General features: G+C 43.4%; 1 protein-coding gene across 1 annotated transcript; it reads left to right on the top strand.

Moving 5' to 3' along the window:
* Positions 1-346: 346 nt before the first annotated feature.
* LOC311098831 (uncharacterized protein) lies at positions 347-4629 on the top strand (the record flags this gene model as incomplete). The annotated part of the gene is made up of 2 exons (XM_084139400.1): positions 347-1015; positions 3224-4629. The coding sequence occupies 2 exons, from the start codon at positions 347-349 to the stop codon at positions 4259-4261; spliced, it is 1707 nt and encodes a 568-aa protein (XP_083995526.1). The 3' UTR covers positions 4262-4629.
* Positions 4630-18460: the final 13831 nt, after the last annotated feature.

Genomic DNA, 18460 nt, shown 5'->3' on the forward strand with positions numbered 1-18460 from the left:
CTGCAGTTACAGTTTGAAAGATCAGCCAAAACACAGGCCAGAAAGACAGGCTAGCTACGGTCCACAGGAACTACTCAGACAGGCTAGCTACGGCTACAGTCCAGAAGAACAGATCTGGGATCAGTCGAAACACAGACAGGCTAACTACAGCTACAGTCCAGAAGACAAGCCGATACACGGACAGACTAGCTACGGTCCAGAAGAACAGATCTGGGATCAGTCGAAACACAGACAGGCTAGCTACAGCTACAGCCCAGAAGAGCAGGTCTGGAGATGTACTGCTGGTGGCGAACACGATCATTTGGACAGGTGTGTACCACTGGAACAAGGAGATTTACACTCCCACATGCCAAATGGATGCTGTGGCGGTGGTGGTCCCAGCCCCAGGCCTGTGTCCTCTCGGGGCAGGGGAGATAGAGCTAACCTCCAGGAGAGGTCTACTAGATTAAAGGCTGGAGGAGTTGGTGGTGGGGCAGAAGAGGACGGCTGTAATGGACAACATGTCCCTGCTGGCTCTAGCTCTGAGGGTTCGGTCCGGGAGAAGCAGGGTTCGGTCCGGGAGAAGCAGGGTTCGGTCCGGGAGAACCAGAGTTTGGTCTGGGAAAACCAGGGTTCGCTTCGGGAGAAGGAGGGTTCAGTCAGGGAGAAGGAGGGTTCGGTCCGGGAGAACCAGAATTCGATCCGGGAGAAGGAGGCTTCGGTCCGGGAGAAGGAGCGTGCGGTCCGGGAGAACCAGGGTTCGACCCAGGAGAAGAAGGGTTCGCTCCGGGAAAAGCAGGGTTCGCTCTGGGAGAACCAGGGTTCGATCCGGGAGAAGGAGGGTTCAGTCTGGGCGAAGAAGGGTTCGGTCCGGGAGAACCAGGGTTCGCTCTGGGAGAACCAGGGTTCGATCCGGGAGAAGGAGGGTTTGGTTCGGACGAAGGAGGGTTCTGTCTGTGAGCAGATCAGACAGGTGGTGTCAGACCTGGAGGGGGTCCTGGGTGGTCTCAAACAGGTCCACGTGGAGATGAAGGAGGTAAGAAGTCTCTGCTGTATGTTAACCTGCAGTTAGCCTGGTCCCAGATCTGTTTGTGTTTTAGCCAACTCTGACTATAGTTGTCACGCCATCATACCTAGCCTCGCGAGCCACGCTACATAGCGTATATTTATATAAGCTCGGGAGTTCAGTGTGGCTTGCGAGGCTAACTATAGTTGTCATGCTGTTCATGTAGTCTGAGAAGTCGGCTAAAGCAAGAAGCTCTGTTTAACCTGATGAATCCATAGAAAATGAAATGAAATGGACAGTACTCCATTAAGCTTTTGATAATTTGTTTATTTACCCTGCATAAACGCAATGAATGATCGAGGCATATTTCGTTCTGAGTCCTGTCCATCTGCTTTTCTATGGAGTGTACTTACGGGATCATGCAACCACATTTTTAAGGACCATTTTTCCGAATGAGTGCCTACTATGAATGCTAATGAATGAACGATATGGCAAAAATAGTAATGACAACAACAGGAGTTGTCTGAAACCTACACAGTGATCTGAGGACGAGGCTGTTTGCCTTGAATCCACATATACGTTTCAGTACGGTTGTTTCAGTACGGTTGTTTCAGTAGGGTTGTTTCAGTACGGTTGTTTCAGTAGGGTTGTTTCAGTACGGTTGTTTCAGTATGCTTACATTGACATCTGAGGTAAAGCAGACACTGATGGACCTATGAATGTCCTCTTTCTGTTTATGGGCAATTACACAGTAACAGAATGATGCTCAGACTCGGATGATTATTCACTTTAAAATGTGTGCCAAACAAAAAACAAATGAAAACCCATTTACTTGAAGAACTGTGAAGAGGCAAAGTTTGGTAACAGAATGACAGTTTGTGCTGTTGGTGCCGTCATCCTGTTACCAAACTTTGCATCTGCACAGTTCTTCAAGTAAATGGGTTTTCATTGGTTTTTGTTTGGCACACTGTACATTATAAAGGGAGAAATCTGAGTCACAGCATCCTTCTGTTATCGTGGAATTGCCCTCATGCATTCCGCTCTGTAGAAAAAAAAATTACATTGCAGGCTGATATGGAAGGAGATAGCATTGTTCATCATTTGAGTCATTTCTTGCAGTTGCATTGATTGATTGAAAGCGATTCACATTGACCGTGTAGTGTCGAGTCAAAGTTGCTAGTCATTGCTGATAAACAAAGGAGTCCGCTCATACTGAACCTTTGATCATAAGTTTTATTCATATCACAAGATTCCAGCATAAGTTTTACAGATGTCATGACCACCCGGAGAGCGGCGTCCCAGATTGCAATGGCCGCTCTAACCTCTTCTTCGTTTTTACCCAGTATATATAATCTTCCCAAGATATGGGTGGCTCCCTCTACTGTCCAATCCCCTGTCTACAACACACACTTCCTGTCTGTTGTATGTGGCGTCACACTAAAACATTCCCTCTTGACACTAAAATAAACATCCTATCAGGTTCCACTTAAAACCATTAACAAAGTCATAATCTTAATACACTACAACCGTTTGGCTAAAACCTGCTGCTAGAATTGATGGAGACACAAGAAGCACATTAAAGAGCATGTCTTGAGACCGGTTCCTGAACTATGCTTAGCTTTTATGGTGTCAATATGTAATAGGGACGTAGTATACTGTACCTTGTTGAAAAGATATCTCATGACTATCGAGAGACATGGTCCAGTATAACATAATGTATGAATATATTGTAGTTATGTAGTATAATGTACTGGTAACTAATGTAGTAATGTAGTATAATGTATGAATATACTTTAGTAATGTAGTATAATGTAGTGGTAACTAATGTAGTAATGTAGTATAATGTATTACTATACTGTAGTAATGTAGTATAATGCAGTGGTAACTAATGTAGTATAATGTATTAATATACTGTAGTAATGTAGTATAATGTACTGGTAACTAATGTAGTAATGTAGTATAATGTATTAATATACTGTAGTAATGTAGTATAATGTATTAATATACTTCAGTAATGTAGTAATATACTGTTGTAATGCAGTATATTGACTCTCTGTATTGTCCAGTAGGTGGTCCAACAGATGTATTGTCTGACAGCTACCAAACACATTTCGTTGTAAAATATATATATATTTAAATATATTGTCAAACAATATGACTCTTTAAAAACGTATAGTATAACAGACATGTTATATAATTGTTGGTAACTATGTTTATTGACTCTGTGTTGTCCTGTAGGTGGTCCAACAGATAGATTGTCTGACAGCTAACATTGACCTGGGAGAGGAAGAGGGATCATGTAACAAGTCCCCTAGTAGTGGTGACGGTCTCCCCAAACCCAGAGACTGTAGAGGTGGTGACGGTCTCCCCAAACCCAGAGACTGTAGAGGTGATGACGGTCTCCCCAACCCCAGAGACTGTAGAGGTGATGACGGTCTCCCCAAACCCAGAGACTGTAGAAGTGGTGACACCCTCCCCAACACCAGAGACTGTAGAGGTGGTGACGGTCTCCCCAACCCCAGAGACTGTAGAGGTGATGACGGTCTCCCCAACCACAGAGACTGTAGAAGTGATGACGGTCTCCCCAACCCCAGAGACTGTAGAAGTGATGACGGTCTCCCCAACCCCAGAGACTGTAGAGGTGGTGACGCCCTCAACCCCAGAGACTGTAGAGGTGGTGACACCCTCAACCCCAGAGACTGTAGAAGTGGTGACACCCTCCCCAACCCCAGAGACTGTAAAGGAGCCCTGATGTTCAACCAGGGATACCAGAGACCACAGTACAGAGACATGGAACGTACCGTCAACAACAAGACTACTAGGGTCCAGGTGCACAACCACTGGACTAATACAGGGGGCCTGGTCCACAACCATAAGACTCCTGGGGATCATGGACCACAGCGCAGAGACATGGATCATACTGTCATCATACATGACCCTCCTTCCGACCCCAGAGGTGTCCCTGGGGTCCTTGTGTACAACCAGAAGACTAATGGAGACCAGGGAGTCCCCCTACTGTACAGACGCCCTGACCATACTGTCACCATACGAACTACCTCCCCGTCCCCTGTCCTCACTGCATCTGTCATCCAGACCAACCGGGTTTGGGTCACAGCCCTGAGCCCCATGGGCTCCAAAGACCCCAAACAGGACAGACGGGGGTTCAACGGACACCTTCCTCTACCCGGTCCAGGTAGAGGACTGAACCCCCCAAACCCCACCAGAGCTAGAAATTACCCCCTCCCTACCCATACCCTTATGGACTCACCTGTCTGACCCCACAGCCATGGCTGATTACAGTGTCCCCTCTCCCATGGTCGGATACAGTGTCCCCACTCCTAGGAGCCAGAAACCTCCACTGTACCCCCACCACAACGGACGGGTGGAGAGGCTCAGTAAGGGTCTGGCCCAGAGCCACCCTACCCTACCCGCCCAGCCCACCTAGCACTGCCGGGTCCTACCCCACCTGGCCCAGAGCCACCCTACACTACCCACCCTAACCACCCCGACCCACCTGGCCCAGTCACCCTACCCTGCCTCCCAGTGACCAAGAGACACCCCCCTACCCGGGGAAAGGCCCCAGCATGGTATGAGGGGTCAGGGGACAGCCTCACTGCCACGGGGGCCGGGAACATATAGGACAAGGACAGACCTACACTGATAAGTTGTCTGAGTTGGACTGCTCGTGGTAAGTGTGTGTGTGTGTGTGTGTGTGTGTGTGTGTGTCTGCTAATGTTGACGTCACATGAGTTCCTTCCTAGCAGTTCTTAGTCATGACTTCAGAGGAAATAGAGATTGCACAACATTTACACAGATTTATTCGTGGTTTACACAACCCGGCTGCTGATGTACGTTATGCATATATGCCATCGTAGTATAACAATTTGATTATACAAAAATAACATTTGAGCAGCCATATCTGTGAAGATGCAAGACGATTGTGTGTGTGTCTGTGTATCTGTTTGTCTGCTGATGTTTATGTCAGATTAGTTCCTACTTCTTGCTATGACTTAGTCATCATGACTTCAGAGAAATGGAAAGTTAAAAAAAAATGGAGACCAGGGAGTCCCCCTACATATAGGACAAGGACAGACCTACACTGATAAGTTGTCTGAGTTGGACTGCTCGTGGTAAGTGTGTGTGTGTGTGTGTGTGTGTGTGTGTGTCTGCTAATGTTGACGTCACATGAGTTCCTTCCTAGCAGTTCTTAGTCATGACTTCAGAGGAAATAGAGATTGCACAACATTTACACAGATTTATTCGTGGTTTACACAACCCGGCTGCTGATGTACGTTATGCATATATGCCATCGTAGTATAACAATTTGATTATACAAAAATAACATTTGAGCAGCCATATCTGTGAAGATGCAAGACGATTGTGTGTGTGTCTGTGTATCTGTTTGTCTGCTGATGTTTATGTCAGATTAGTTCCTACTTCTTGCTATGACTTAATCATCATGACTTCAGAGAAATGGAAAGTTAAAAAAAAATGGAGAGTTTAATAATTTATTGTGATGAGACACCAACCATCTGGGATAGATATTGGATACAACTGCCGCTAGTCTACTCCCTGTTTCTGTAAGTATTTATAGGATAACAGACATGACTATCTATCTGAGTCATTGGCAGGACTACAAAAGAACTCCCCCACTCGTTTCTCCTGTTGGGACAAGATAGCACCGACAGACACAGTCTCCCTGTTTCTAGCTCCTCGCCAACTTTGCAGTATTTTTTTGTATGTCAATCAATCAATCACATTTATTTATAAAGCCCTTTTTACATCGGCAGATGTCACAAAGTGCTTTACAGATACCCAGCCTAAAACCCCAAACAGCAGGCAATGCAGATGCTGATTATTTGCTCAGAACGTTTCTTGTATTATTACCTACTGACGGAAATAACTTTTTTGGATATTAGATCGGCGGTCACTCACCAGAAATTTGAGCAGAAATTCGACTTCCCTGACCTGGATCCTTTGTTTGAACTTCCAGAGGCTCTATTCATCCAGGGGGGTGCACGCTGACACCGGAGAAGGAGTGGGGTCCTAGTCAGACTCAGGCGGCGTGCGCACCAACCATCGCTTCCGAGTGTATTACTCGCTAACGGTCAGTCCCTGGACAATAGAGTCGACGAGCTCAGGGCGAAGATCTCCGTCCAGAGAGATATCAGGGACTGTAGCATACTCTGTTTATACAGTCCCTTCGGAAAGTATTCAGACCCCTTGACTTTTTCCACATTTTGTTAGGTTACAGCCTTATTCTAAAATTCATTACATTGTTTTTTCCCTCATCAATCTACACACAATACCCCATAATGACAAAGCAAAAACAGGTTTTTAGAAATTTTTGCTAATTTATAAAAAATAAAAAATAGAAATATTACATTTACATAAGTATTTAGACCCTTTACTCAGTACTTTGTTGAAGCACTTTTGGCAGCGAATACAGCCTTGAGTCTTCTTGGGTATGACGCTACAAGCTTGGCACACCTGTATTTGGGGAGTTTCTCCCATTCTTCTCTGCAGATCCTCTCAAGCTCTGTCAGGTTGGATGGGGAGCGTTGCTGCACAGCTATTTTCAGGGCTCTCCAGAGATGTTCGATCAGGTTTAAGTCCGGGCTCTGGCTGGGCCATTCAAGGACATTCAGAGACTTGTCCCGAAACCACTCCTGCGTTGTCTTGGCTGTGTGATTAGGGTTGTTGTCCTGTTGGAAGGTGAACATTTGCCCCAGTCTGAGATCCTGAGAGCTCTGAAGCAGTTTTTCATCAAGGATCTCTCTGTACTTTGCTCTGTTCATATTTCCCTTGATCCTGACTAGTCTCCTAGTCCCTGCTGCTGAAAAGACCCCCCCACAGCATGATGCTGCCACCACCGTGCTTCACCGTAGGGATGGTGCCAGGTTTCCTCCAGACGTGACGCTTGGCATTCAGGCCAAAGAGTTCCATCTTGGTTTCATCAGACCAGAGAATCTTGTTTCTTACGGTCTAAGAGTCTTTAAGTGCCTTTTGGTAAACTCCAAGCGGGCTGTCATGTGCCTTTTACTGAGGAGTGGCTTCCGTCTGGCCACTCAACCATAAAGGCCTGATTGGTGGAGTGCCTCAGAGATGGTTGTCCTTCTGGAAGGTTCTCCCATCACCACAGAGGAACTCTAGAGCTCTGTCAGAGTGACCATCGGGTTCTTGGTCACCTCCCTGACCAAGGCCCTTCTCACCCGATTGCTCAGTTCGGCCGGGCGGCCAGCACTAGGAAGAGTCTTGGTGATTCCAAACTTCTTCCATTTAAGAATGATGGAGGCCACTGTGTTCTTGGGGACCTTCAATGCTGCAGAAATATTTGTTTTACCCTTCCCCAGATCTGTGCCTCGACCGAATCCTCTCTAGGAGCTCTATGGACAATTCCTTCGACCTCATGGCTTGATTTTTGCTCTGACATGCACTGTCCACGGTGGGACCTTATATAGACAGGTGTGTGCCTTTCCAAGTAATGTCCAATCAATTTAATTTACCACAGATGGACTCCAATCAAGTTGTAGAAACATCTCAAGGATGTAATTTTTTTGTCCATTAAAATAACCTCAAATTGATCAGAAATACAGTGTAGATATTGTTAATGTTGTAATTGGCTATTGTAGCTGGAAACGGCTGATTTTTTATGGAATATCTACATAGGCGTACAGAGGCCCATTATCAGCAACCATCAGTCCTGTGTTCCAATGGCACGTTGTGTTTGCTAATTCAGGTTTATCATTTTAAAAGGCTAATTGATCATTAGAAAACCATTTTGCAATTATGTTAGCACAGCTGAAAACTGTTGTGCTGATTAAAGAAGCAATAAAACTGGCCTTCTTGAGACAAGTTGAGTATCTGGAGCATCAGCAATTGTGGGTTCGATTACAGGCTCAAAATGGCCAGAAACAAAGAACTTTCTTCTGAAACTCATCAGTCTATTCTTGTTCTGAGAAATGAAGGCTATTCCATGCGAGAAATTGCCAAGAAACTGATGATCTCGTACAACGCTGTGTACTACTCCCTTCACCGAACAAACTCTCTAACCAGAATAGAAAGACGAGTGGGAGGCCCCGGTGCACAACTGAGCAAGAGGACAAATACATTAAGTTTGGACACACCTACTCATTCAAGGGGTTTTCTTTATTTTTACTATTTTCTACATTGTGGAATAAGAGTGAAGACATCAAAACTATGGAAAAAACAAAAAAGTGTTAAACATATATATTTTTTGTAGTAACCCAAAAAGTGTTAAACATATATTTTACAATATATTTTATATTTGAGATTCTTCAAAGTAGCCACCCATTGCCTTTATGACAGCTTTGCACACTCTTGGCATTCTCTCAACCAGCTTCACCTGGAATGCTTTTCCAACAGTCTTGAAGGAGTTCCCACATATGCTGAGCACTTGTTGACTGCTTTTCCTTCACTCTGCCGTCCAACTCATCCCAAACCATCTCAATTGGGTTCAGGTCGGGTGATTGTGGAGGCCAGGTAATCTGATGTAGCACTCCGTCACTCTCCTTCTTGGTCAAATAACCCTTACACAGCCTGGAGGTGGGTTGGGTCATTGTCCTGTTGAAAAACAAAAGATAGTCCCACTAAGACTAAACCTGATGGGATGGTGTATCGCTGCAGAATGCTGTGGTAGCCATGCTGGTTAAGTGTGCCTTAAATTCTAAATGAATCACTGACAGTGTCACCAGCAAAGCACGCCCACACCATCACACCTCCTCCTCCATGCTTTACGGTGGAAACTACACATGCAGAGATCATCCGTTCACCCACACAGCTTCTCACAAAGACACAGCGGTTGGAACCAAAAATCTCAAATTTGGACTCCAGACCAAAGGACACATTTCCACCGGTCTAATGTCCATTGCTCATGTTTCTTGGCCCAAGCAAGTCTCTTCTTCTTCTTGGTGTCCTTTAGTAGTGGTTTCTTTGCAGCAATTCGACCATGAAGGCCTGATTCACACAGTCTCCTCTGAACAGTTGATGTTGAGATGTGTCTGTGACTTGAACTCTGTGAAGCATTTATTTGGGCTGCAATTTCTGAGGCTGATAACTCTAATGAACTTATCCTCTGCAGCAGAGGTACCTCTGGGTCTTCCTTTCCTTTGGCCGTCCTCATGAGAGCCAGTTTCGTCATAGCACTTGATGGTTTTTGCGACTGCACTTGAAGAAACTTTAAAAGTTCTTGAAATGTTCCGTATTGACTTAACTTCATGTCTTAAAGTAATGATGGACTGTTGTTTCTCTTTGTTTATTTGAGCTGTTCTTACCATAATATGGACTTGGTCTTTTACCAAATAGGGCTATCTTCTGTATACCCCCCACTACCTTGTCACAACACAACTGATTGGCTCAAATGCATTAAGAATAAATTCCACAAATTAACTTTGAACAAGGCACACCTGTTAATTGAAGTGCATTCCAGGTGACTACCTCATGAAGCTGGTTGAGAGAATGCCAAGAGTGTACAAATCTGTCATCAAGGCAAAGGGTGGCTACTTTGAAGAATCTCAAATATAAAATATATTTTGATTTGTTTAACACTCTTTTGCTTACTACATGATTCCATATGTGTATTTCATAGTTTTGACGTCTTCACTATTATTCTACAATGTAGAAAAGAGTAAAAATAAAAAAAACCCATTGAATGAGTAGGTGTGTCCAAACTTTTGACTGGTACTTTATGTATATACAGTATATATACACTATACAGTTGAAGTTGGAAGTTTACATACACCTTAGCCAAATATATTTAAACTCATTCCTGATGAGTTTAAATTCCTGACATTTAATCCTAGTAAAAATTCCCTGTCTTCAGTCAGTTAGGATCACCACTTTATTTTAAGAATGTGAAATGTCAGAATAATAGTAAAGAGAATGATTTATTTCAGCTTTTATTTCTTTCATCACATTCCCAGTGGGTCAGAAGTTTACATATCCTCAATTAGTATTTGGTAGCATTGCCTTAAAATTGTTTAACTTGGGTCAAACATTTCGGGTAGCCTTCCACAAGCTTCCCACAATAAGTTGGGTGAATTTTGGCCCATTCCTCCTGAGAGAGCTGGTGTAACTGAGTCAGGTTTGTAGGCTTCCTTGCCCGCACACACTTTTTATTTTACCACAACTTTGGAAGTATGCTTGGGGTCATTGTCCATTTGGAAGACCCATTTGCGACCAATCTTTAACTTCCTGACTGATGTCTTGAGATGTTGCTTCAATATATCCACATAATTTTCCTTCCTCATGATGCCATCTATTTTGTGAAGTGCACCAGTCCCTCCTGCAGCAAAGCACCCCTACAGCATGATGTTGCCACCCCCGTGCTTCACGGTTGGGATGGTGTTTTTCAGCTTGCAAGCCTTACCCTTTTTCCTCCAAACATAACGATGGTCATTATGGCCAAACAGTTCTACTTTTGTTTCATCAGACCAGAGGACATCTACAATTTTATTTCTGAGGTCTTGGTTGATTTCTTTTGATTTTCCCATGATGTCAAGCAAAGAGTCACTGAGTTAGAAGGTAGGCCTTGAAATACATCCACAGGTACACCTCCAATTGACTCAAATGATGTAAATTAGCCTATCCGAAGCTTCTAAAGCCATGACATAATTTTCTGGAATTTTCCAAGCTGTTTAAAGGCACAGTCAACTTAGTGTATATAAACTTCTGACCCAATGGAATTGTGATACAGTGAATTATAAGCGAAATAATCTGTCTGTAAACAATTGTTGGAAAAATTACTTGTGTCATGCACAAAGTAGATGTCCTAACCGACTTGCCAAAACTATAGTTTGTTAACAAGAAATTTGTGGAGTGTTTGAAAAACGAGTTTTAATGACTCCAACCGAAGTGTATGTAAACTTCCGACTTCAACTGTACATGTTAATGTATGCTGAAGTGGTTGCTTCATACTGTGCATTGCAGGCTGTAATGTGGAATCCCCCTTCTGTCTGTCTGTAGAGTTTTCCCTTGGAAATACCCCCCCCCCCCCCCCCCCCCCCTTCAGGGCGAGCTCTGATCATGTCCACCATGTCAACTGTATATACAAAAGTATGTGGACACCCCTTCAAATTAGTGGATTCGGCTATATCAGCCACACCCATTGCTGAGAGGTGTATAAAATCGAGCACAAACCATGCAATCTCCATAGAAAAAACATTGTCAGTAGAATGGCCGTACTGAAGTTGGCACCGTCATAGGATGCCACCTTTCCCACAAGTCAGTTCGTCAAATTGTCCTCGTTTGCAACACTCACTACCGAGTTCCAAACTGCCTCTGGATGCAACGTCAGCACAAGAACTGTTCGTCAGGAGCTTCATGAAATGGGTTTCCATGGCCGAGCAGCCGCACACAAGCCTAAGATCACCATGGGCAATGTCAAGCGTCGGATGGAGTTGTGTAAAGCTCGCCCCCATTGGACTCTGGAGCAGTGGAAACGTTTTCTCTGGAGTGATGAATCACTCTTCAGTCCGACGGATTAATCTGGGTTTGGCCGGTGCCAGGAGAACGCTACCTACATTTTAGTCATTTAGCAGACGCTCTTATCCAGAGCGACTTACAGGAGCAATTAGGGTTAAGTGCCTTGCTCAAGGGCACATCGACAGATTTTTTCACCTAGTCGGCTCGGGGATTAGAACCAGCAACCTTTCGGTTACTGGCACAATGCTTTTACCCACTAAGCTACCTGCCGCCCCAATGCACACTAAGCTACCTGCACACTAAGCTACCTACCCCAATGCATAGTGCCAACTGTAACCTAGAAACACAAGCATTTAGCTAGTTATTACTTCACTGTTAGAGCTAGAAACACAAGCATTTAGCTAGGTATTACTGCACTGTTAAAGCCAGAAACACAAGCATTTAGCTAGTTATTACTGCACTGTTAGAGCTAGAAACACAAGCATTTAGCTAGGTATTACTGCACTGTTAAAGCCAGAAACACAAGCATTTAGCTAGGTATTACTGCACTGTTAAAGCCAGAAACACAAGCATTTAGCTAGCTATTACTGCACTGTTAGAGCTAGAAACACAAGCATTTAGCTAGCTATTACTGCACTGTTAGAGCTAGAAACACAAGCATTTAGCTAGTTATTACTGCACTGTTAGAGCTAGAAACACAAGCATTTAGCTAGGTATTACTGCACTGTTAAAGCCAGAAACACAAGCATTTAGCTAGTTATTACTGCACTGTTAGAGCTAGAAACACAAGCATTTAGCTAGGTATTACTGCACTGTTAAAGCCAGAAACACAAGCATTTAGCTAGGTATTACTGCACTGTTAAAGCCAGAAACACAAGCATTTAGCTAGCTATTACTGCACTGTTAGAGCTAGAAACACAAGCATTTAGCTAGCTATTACTGCACTGTTAGAGCTAGAAACACAAGCATTTAGCTAGTTATTACTGCACTGTTAGAGCTAGAAACACAAGCATTTAGCTAGGTATTACTGCACTGTTAAAGCTAGAAACACAAGCATTTAGCTAGGTATTACTGCACTGTTAAAGCCAGAAACACAAGCATTTAGCTAGGTATTACTGCACTGTTAAAGCCAGAAACACAAGCATTTAGCTAGGTATTACTGCACTGTTAAAGCCAGAAACACAAGCATTTAGCTAGCTATTACTGCACTGTTAGAGCTAGAAACACAAGCATTTAGCTAGTTATTACTGCACTGTTAGAGCTAGAAACACAAGCATTTAGCTAGTTATTACTGCACTGTTAGAGCTAGAAACACAAGCATTTAGCTAGGTATTACTGCACTGTTAGAGCTAGAAACACAAGCATTTAGCTAGTTATTACTGCACTGTTAGAGCTAGAAACACAAGCATTTAGCTAGGTATTACTGCACTGTTAGAGCTAGAAACACAAGCATTTAGCTAGGTATTACTGCACTGTTAGAGCTAGAAACACAAGCATTTAGCTAGGTATTACTGCACTGTTAGAGCTAGAAACACAAGCATTTAGCTAGTTATTACTGCACTGTTAGAGCTAGAAACACAAGCATTTCGCACACCTGCGATAATATATGCAAATCTGTGATTTGATTTTGAATTTTGGGTGTGTCCAAAATGGCACCCAATTCTGTTTTTAGTGCACTACTTTTCACCAGGACCACTGGGCTCTGCAATTTGGCATGCACTCTTTGTGTCATTCACAGAGATAACATTTGTGAAGATAGTGATATATTTGACAACCATCAAACATCACCAATTAAGAATTCCAGAATTCTTGCGGTTTCAATTAATTGAAGTCACAAAGACTCAAAAGTTTTACCCCCACCATTTAGAAAAAGAACAAATCATGAATAGAGGAAGTTCCCTTTTGTGTGAATACCTCCCTCCTGTGCAGAATATCTGTAACTGCAATATCTTTTTTTTCTGGCCTGTGCCTGCTCTCTGTGAGTTGGGCAAGCACAATCTGGTGTTAATCATAAATCCTTCGGATAGATGCCAGAGTAGAGTGAGGCACACCAAACGCTAGCTCGTTATATTTCAGATGTTTCCACAGACATGAGCACTTCTAGACATCGTTCAAACATGGCGGGAGCCAAGGACTGTGGGGGCTATATAGAACTGCTCCCAGAGAAAAGGCCTGTGACTTACATTTTAGTCATTTAGCAGACGCTCTTATCCAGAGCAACTTACAGTTAGTGAGTGCATACATTTATTTTTATACTGGTCCCCCGTGGGAATCGAACCCACAACCCTGGCGTTGCAAGCGCCATGCTCTACCGACTGAGCTACACGGGACTAGTCACCACACGCCAACAAAACCCCCCAAATAAAATTCCTAGAAACTGTCCATGAGTAGATATGATGGTGAAAGCTACATATACGTACACATAACATACTGTTAGTTAGCTGTCTGTGAGTGCTGTTAATGTAGAGACTAATGACTACTTGGAAGCTCCATTTGAGGAGGTTTGTGCGTATGATGTCCTCTGTAAATGAATTGTAACGTGGAATGTTCCATTCAAGGATGCAAAGTTGTTCTTTACAACGTGTTTTGATTGGATGCGTAGCAATGACAGGGAGCCTTTCTGAAATGATGACTCACGTTACTATGAAACAAAGAACAACTGTTTGTGACATTGAATGGTTTGATAGAAATCTCAATCTTGGCCTGAGAACTCTTCAATACACATGACATATTTACAGTGAGGGGGAAAAAAGTATTTGATTCCCTGCTGATTTTGTACGTTTGCCCACTGACAAAGACATGATCAGTCTATATTTTTAATGGTAGGTTTATTTGAACAGTGAGAGACAGAATAACAACAAAAAAAATCCAGAAAGACGCATGTCAAAAATGTTATAAATTGATTTGCATTTTAATGAGGGAAATAAGTATTTGACCCCTCTGCAAAACATGACTTAGTACTTGGTGGCAAAACCCTTGTTGGCAATCACAGAGGTCAGACGTTTCTTGTAATTGGCCACCAGGTTTGCACACATCTCAGGAGGGATTTTGTCCCACTCCTCTTTGCAGATCTTCTCCAAGTCATTAAGGTTTCGAGGCTGACGTTTGGCAACTCGAACCTTCAGCTCCCTCCAAAGATTTTCTATGGGATTAAGATCTGGAGACTGGCTAGGCCACTCCAGGACCTTAATGTGCTTCTTCTTGAGCCACTCCTTTGTTGCCTTGGCCATGTGTTTTGGGTCATTGTCATGCTGGAATACCCATCCACGACCCATTTTCAATGCCCTGGCTGAGGGAAGGAGGTTCTCACCCAAGATTTGACGGTACATGGCCCCGTCCATCGTCCCTTTGATGCGGTGAAGTTGTCCTGTCCCCTTAGCAGAAAAACACCCCCAAAGCATAATGTTTCCACCTCCATGTTTGACGGTGGGGATGGTGTTCTTGGGGTCATAGGCAGCATTCCTCCTCCTCCAAACACGGCGAGTTGAGTTGATGCCAAAGAGCTCGATTTTGGTCTCATCTGACCACAACACTTTCACCCAGTTCTCCTCTGAATCATTCAGATGTTCATTGGCAAACTTCAGATGGGCCTGTATATGTGACCTTGCGGGCGCTGCAGGATTTTAGTCCTTCACGGCGTAGTGTGTTACCAATTGTTATCTTGGTGACTATGGTCCCAGCTGCCTTGAGATCATTGACAAGATCCTCCCGTGTAGTTCTGGGCTGATTCCTCACCGTTCTCATGATCATTGCAACTCCACGAGCTGAGATCTTGCATGGAGCCCCAGGCCGAGGGAGATTGACAGTTATTTTGTGTTTCTTCCATTTGCGAATAATCGCACCAACTGTTGTCACCTTCTCACCAAGCTGCTTGGCGATGGTCTTGTAGCCCATTCCAGCCTTGTGTAGGTCTACAATCTTGTCCCTGACATCCTTGGAGAGCTCTTTGGTCTTGGCCATGGTGGAGAGTTTGGAATCTGATTGATTGCTTCTGTGGACAGGTGTCTTTTATACAGGTAACAAGCTGAGATTAGGATCACTCCCTTTAAGAGTGTGCTCCTAATCTCAGCTCGTTACCTGTATAAAAGACACCTGGGAGCCAGAAATATTTCTGATTGAGAGGGGGTCAAATACTTATTTCCCTCATTAAATTGTAGATCAATTTAAAACATTTTTGACATGCGTTTTTCTGGATTTTTTTGTTGCTTTTCTGTCTCTCACTGTACAAATAAACCTACCATTAAAATTATAGACTGATCATTTCTTTGTCAGTGGGCAAACGTACAAAATCAGCAGGGGATCAAATACGTTTTTCCCTCACTGTATACATGAATGCTGAAAAGCATCCAACTCTTCTACAATCAGCATTATTTTCAGTGTGAGCCAAATACAACACACTTCAGGGGCTGCGTTCACACAGGCAGCCCAATTCTGATGTTTTCCACTAATTGGTCTTTTGACCAATCACATCAAGGGGCACGTTTTTCCGAGCTGATCTGATTGTCAAAGACCAATTATTGAAAAAAATATAATTGGGCTGTCCTTCTAAACGCACCCAGTGACTGGTACATAGCTTTTGTCTTCTGGCACACAGTCATGTGGGTATATAAGAGCTTCTTGACTTGAAGGATCCTTCAAGCCTCCTCTATCCCAGCTCACCTCTTTATACCTGCTGACAGTCCAAAGAGTGCACCTCTCTCTCTTATGACTCAGTCCTGAGGGCTGTCTTCCAACATCCATACTAGCATACTACTTCACGTCAAAGCTTTAAAAATAGGCTCTTCTCTCCTGTTCTCTCCTGTTCCCTCTCCTCTCCTCTCCTCTCCTCTCCTCTCCTCTCCTCTCCTCTCCTCTCCTCTCCTCTCCTCTCCTCTCCTCTCCTCTCCTCTCCTCTCATCTTCTCTCCTGTTCCCTCTCCTCTCCTCTCCTCTCCTCTCCTCTCCTCTCCTCTCCTCTCCTCTCCTCTCATCTTCTCTCCTGTTCTCTCTCCTCTCCTCTCCTCTTCTCTCCTCTCCTGTTCTCTCCTCTCCATATACCACACCCCTTAGGGCTTTATTGCTTAAATATCCATCAATAAATTAAGATTGAACAGTACAGAAATACCTCTATGGAATGGAAAATCTAATATATATCACTATGTGCTGTACATCGGCTTCACTGTGGACTAGGGTTGGGGTCAATTCCATTTATTTTCAGTTGTTTCAGGTAGTAAACTGAAATTCTCCGAATTGACTGAATTGAAATGGAATCGACCCCAAGGGGAGATGCTGTTGATGCGTAATTTAGCCAAACAGTTTACATCATTAATTGAAATGACCATTGACCATGGGTTGTATGTATTGCAGATTGCACTTTTAAACGTTGTGTTTTTCTCTTCCTCAGGAGCCCTGACGTGGTGAAGAGATGACATGTCAATCAGTGGTGGACATGGTCAGAGCTCGCCCTGAAGGGGGGGGTATTTCCAAGTGAAAACTCTCCAGACATACAGAAGGGGGATTCCACGTTACAGCCTGCAATGCACAGTATGAAGCAACCACTTCAACATACATTAACATGTACAGTTGAAGTCGGAAGTTTACATACACTTAGGTTGGAGTCATTAAAACTTGTTTTTCAACCACTCCACAAATTTCTTGTTAACAAACTATAGTTTTGGCAAGTCGGTTAGGACATCTACTTTGTGCATGACACAAGTAATTTTTCCAACAATTGTTTACAGACAGATTATTTCACTTATAATTCACTGTATCACAATTCCAGTGGGTCAGAAGTTTTCATACACTAAGTTGACTGTGCCTTTAAACAGCTTAGAAAATTCCAGAAAATGATGTCATGGCTTTAGAAGCTTCTGATAGGCTAATTGATTTGAGTCAATCGAAGGTGTACCTGTGGATGTATTTCAAGGTCTACCTTCTAACTCAGTGCCTCTTTGCTTGACATCATGGGAAAATCTAAAGAAATCAGCCAAGAAAAATTGTAGATCTCCACAAGTCTGGTTCATCCTTGGGAGCAATTTCCAAATGCCTGAAGGTACCACGTTCATCTGTACAAACAATAGTACGCAAGTATAAACACCATGGGACCACGCAGCCGTCATACCGCTCAGGAAGGAGACGCGTTCTGTCTCCTAGAGATGAACGTACTTTGGTGCGAAAAGTGCAAATCAATCCCAGAACATCAGCAAAGGACCTTGTCAAGATGCTGGAGGAAACAGGTACAAAAGTAACGAGTCCTATATCGACATAACCTGAAAGGCTGCTCAACAAGGAAGAAGCCACTGCTCCAAAACCGCCATAAAAAAACCAGACTACGGTTTGCAATTGCACATGGGGACAAAGATCTTACTTTTTGGAGAAATGTCCTCTGGTCTGATGAAATTAAAATATAACTGTTTGGCCATAATGACCATTATCATGTTTCGAGGAAAAAGGGGGTTGTTTGCAAGCCGATGAACACATTCTACATTTTAGTCATTTAGCAGTCGCTCTTATCCAGAGCGACTTACAGTTAGTGAGTGCCATCACAAAGCCCTGACCTCAATCCTATAGAAAATTTGTGGGCAGAACTGAAAAAGCGTGTGCGGGCAAGGAAGCCTACAAACCTGATTCAGTTACACCAGCTCTGTCAGGAGGAATGGGCCAAAATTCACCCAACTTATTGTGGGAAGCTTCTGGAAGGCTACCCAAAACGTTTGACCAAGTTAAACAATTTAAAGGCAATGCTACCAAATACGAATTGAGTGTATGTAAACTTCTGACCCACTGGGAATGTGATGAAAGAAATAAAAGCTGAAATAAATAATTCTCTCTACAATTATTCTGACATTTCACATTCTTAAAATAAAGTGGAGATCCTAACTGACCTAAAACAGGGAATTTATACTAGGATTAAATGTCAGGAATTGTGAAAAACTGAGTTTAAATGTATTTGGCTAAGGTGTATGTAAACTTCCGACTTCAACTGTATGTACGGTGTCTGGGGGGTTGGTAAAAACATAAGACAGCAAAAAGAAACATTTGTATTGTATTGTCT

The sequence above is a fragment of the Coregonus lavaretus genome (assembly GCF_964263955.1).
Source record: "Coregonus lavaretus genome assembly, chromosome: 23".
In the NCBI taxonomy this organism is placed as follows: Eukaryota; Metazoa; Chordata; class Actinopteri; order Salmoniformes; family Salmonidae; genus Coregonus; species Coregonus lavaretus.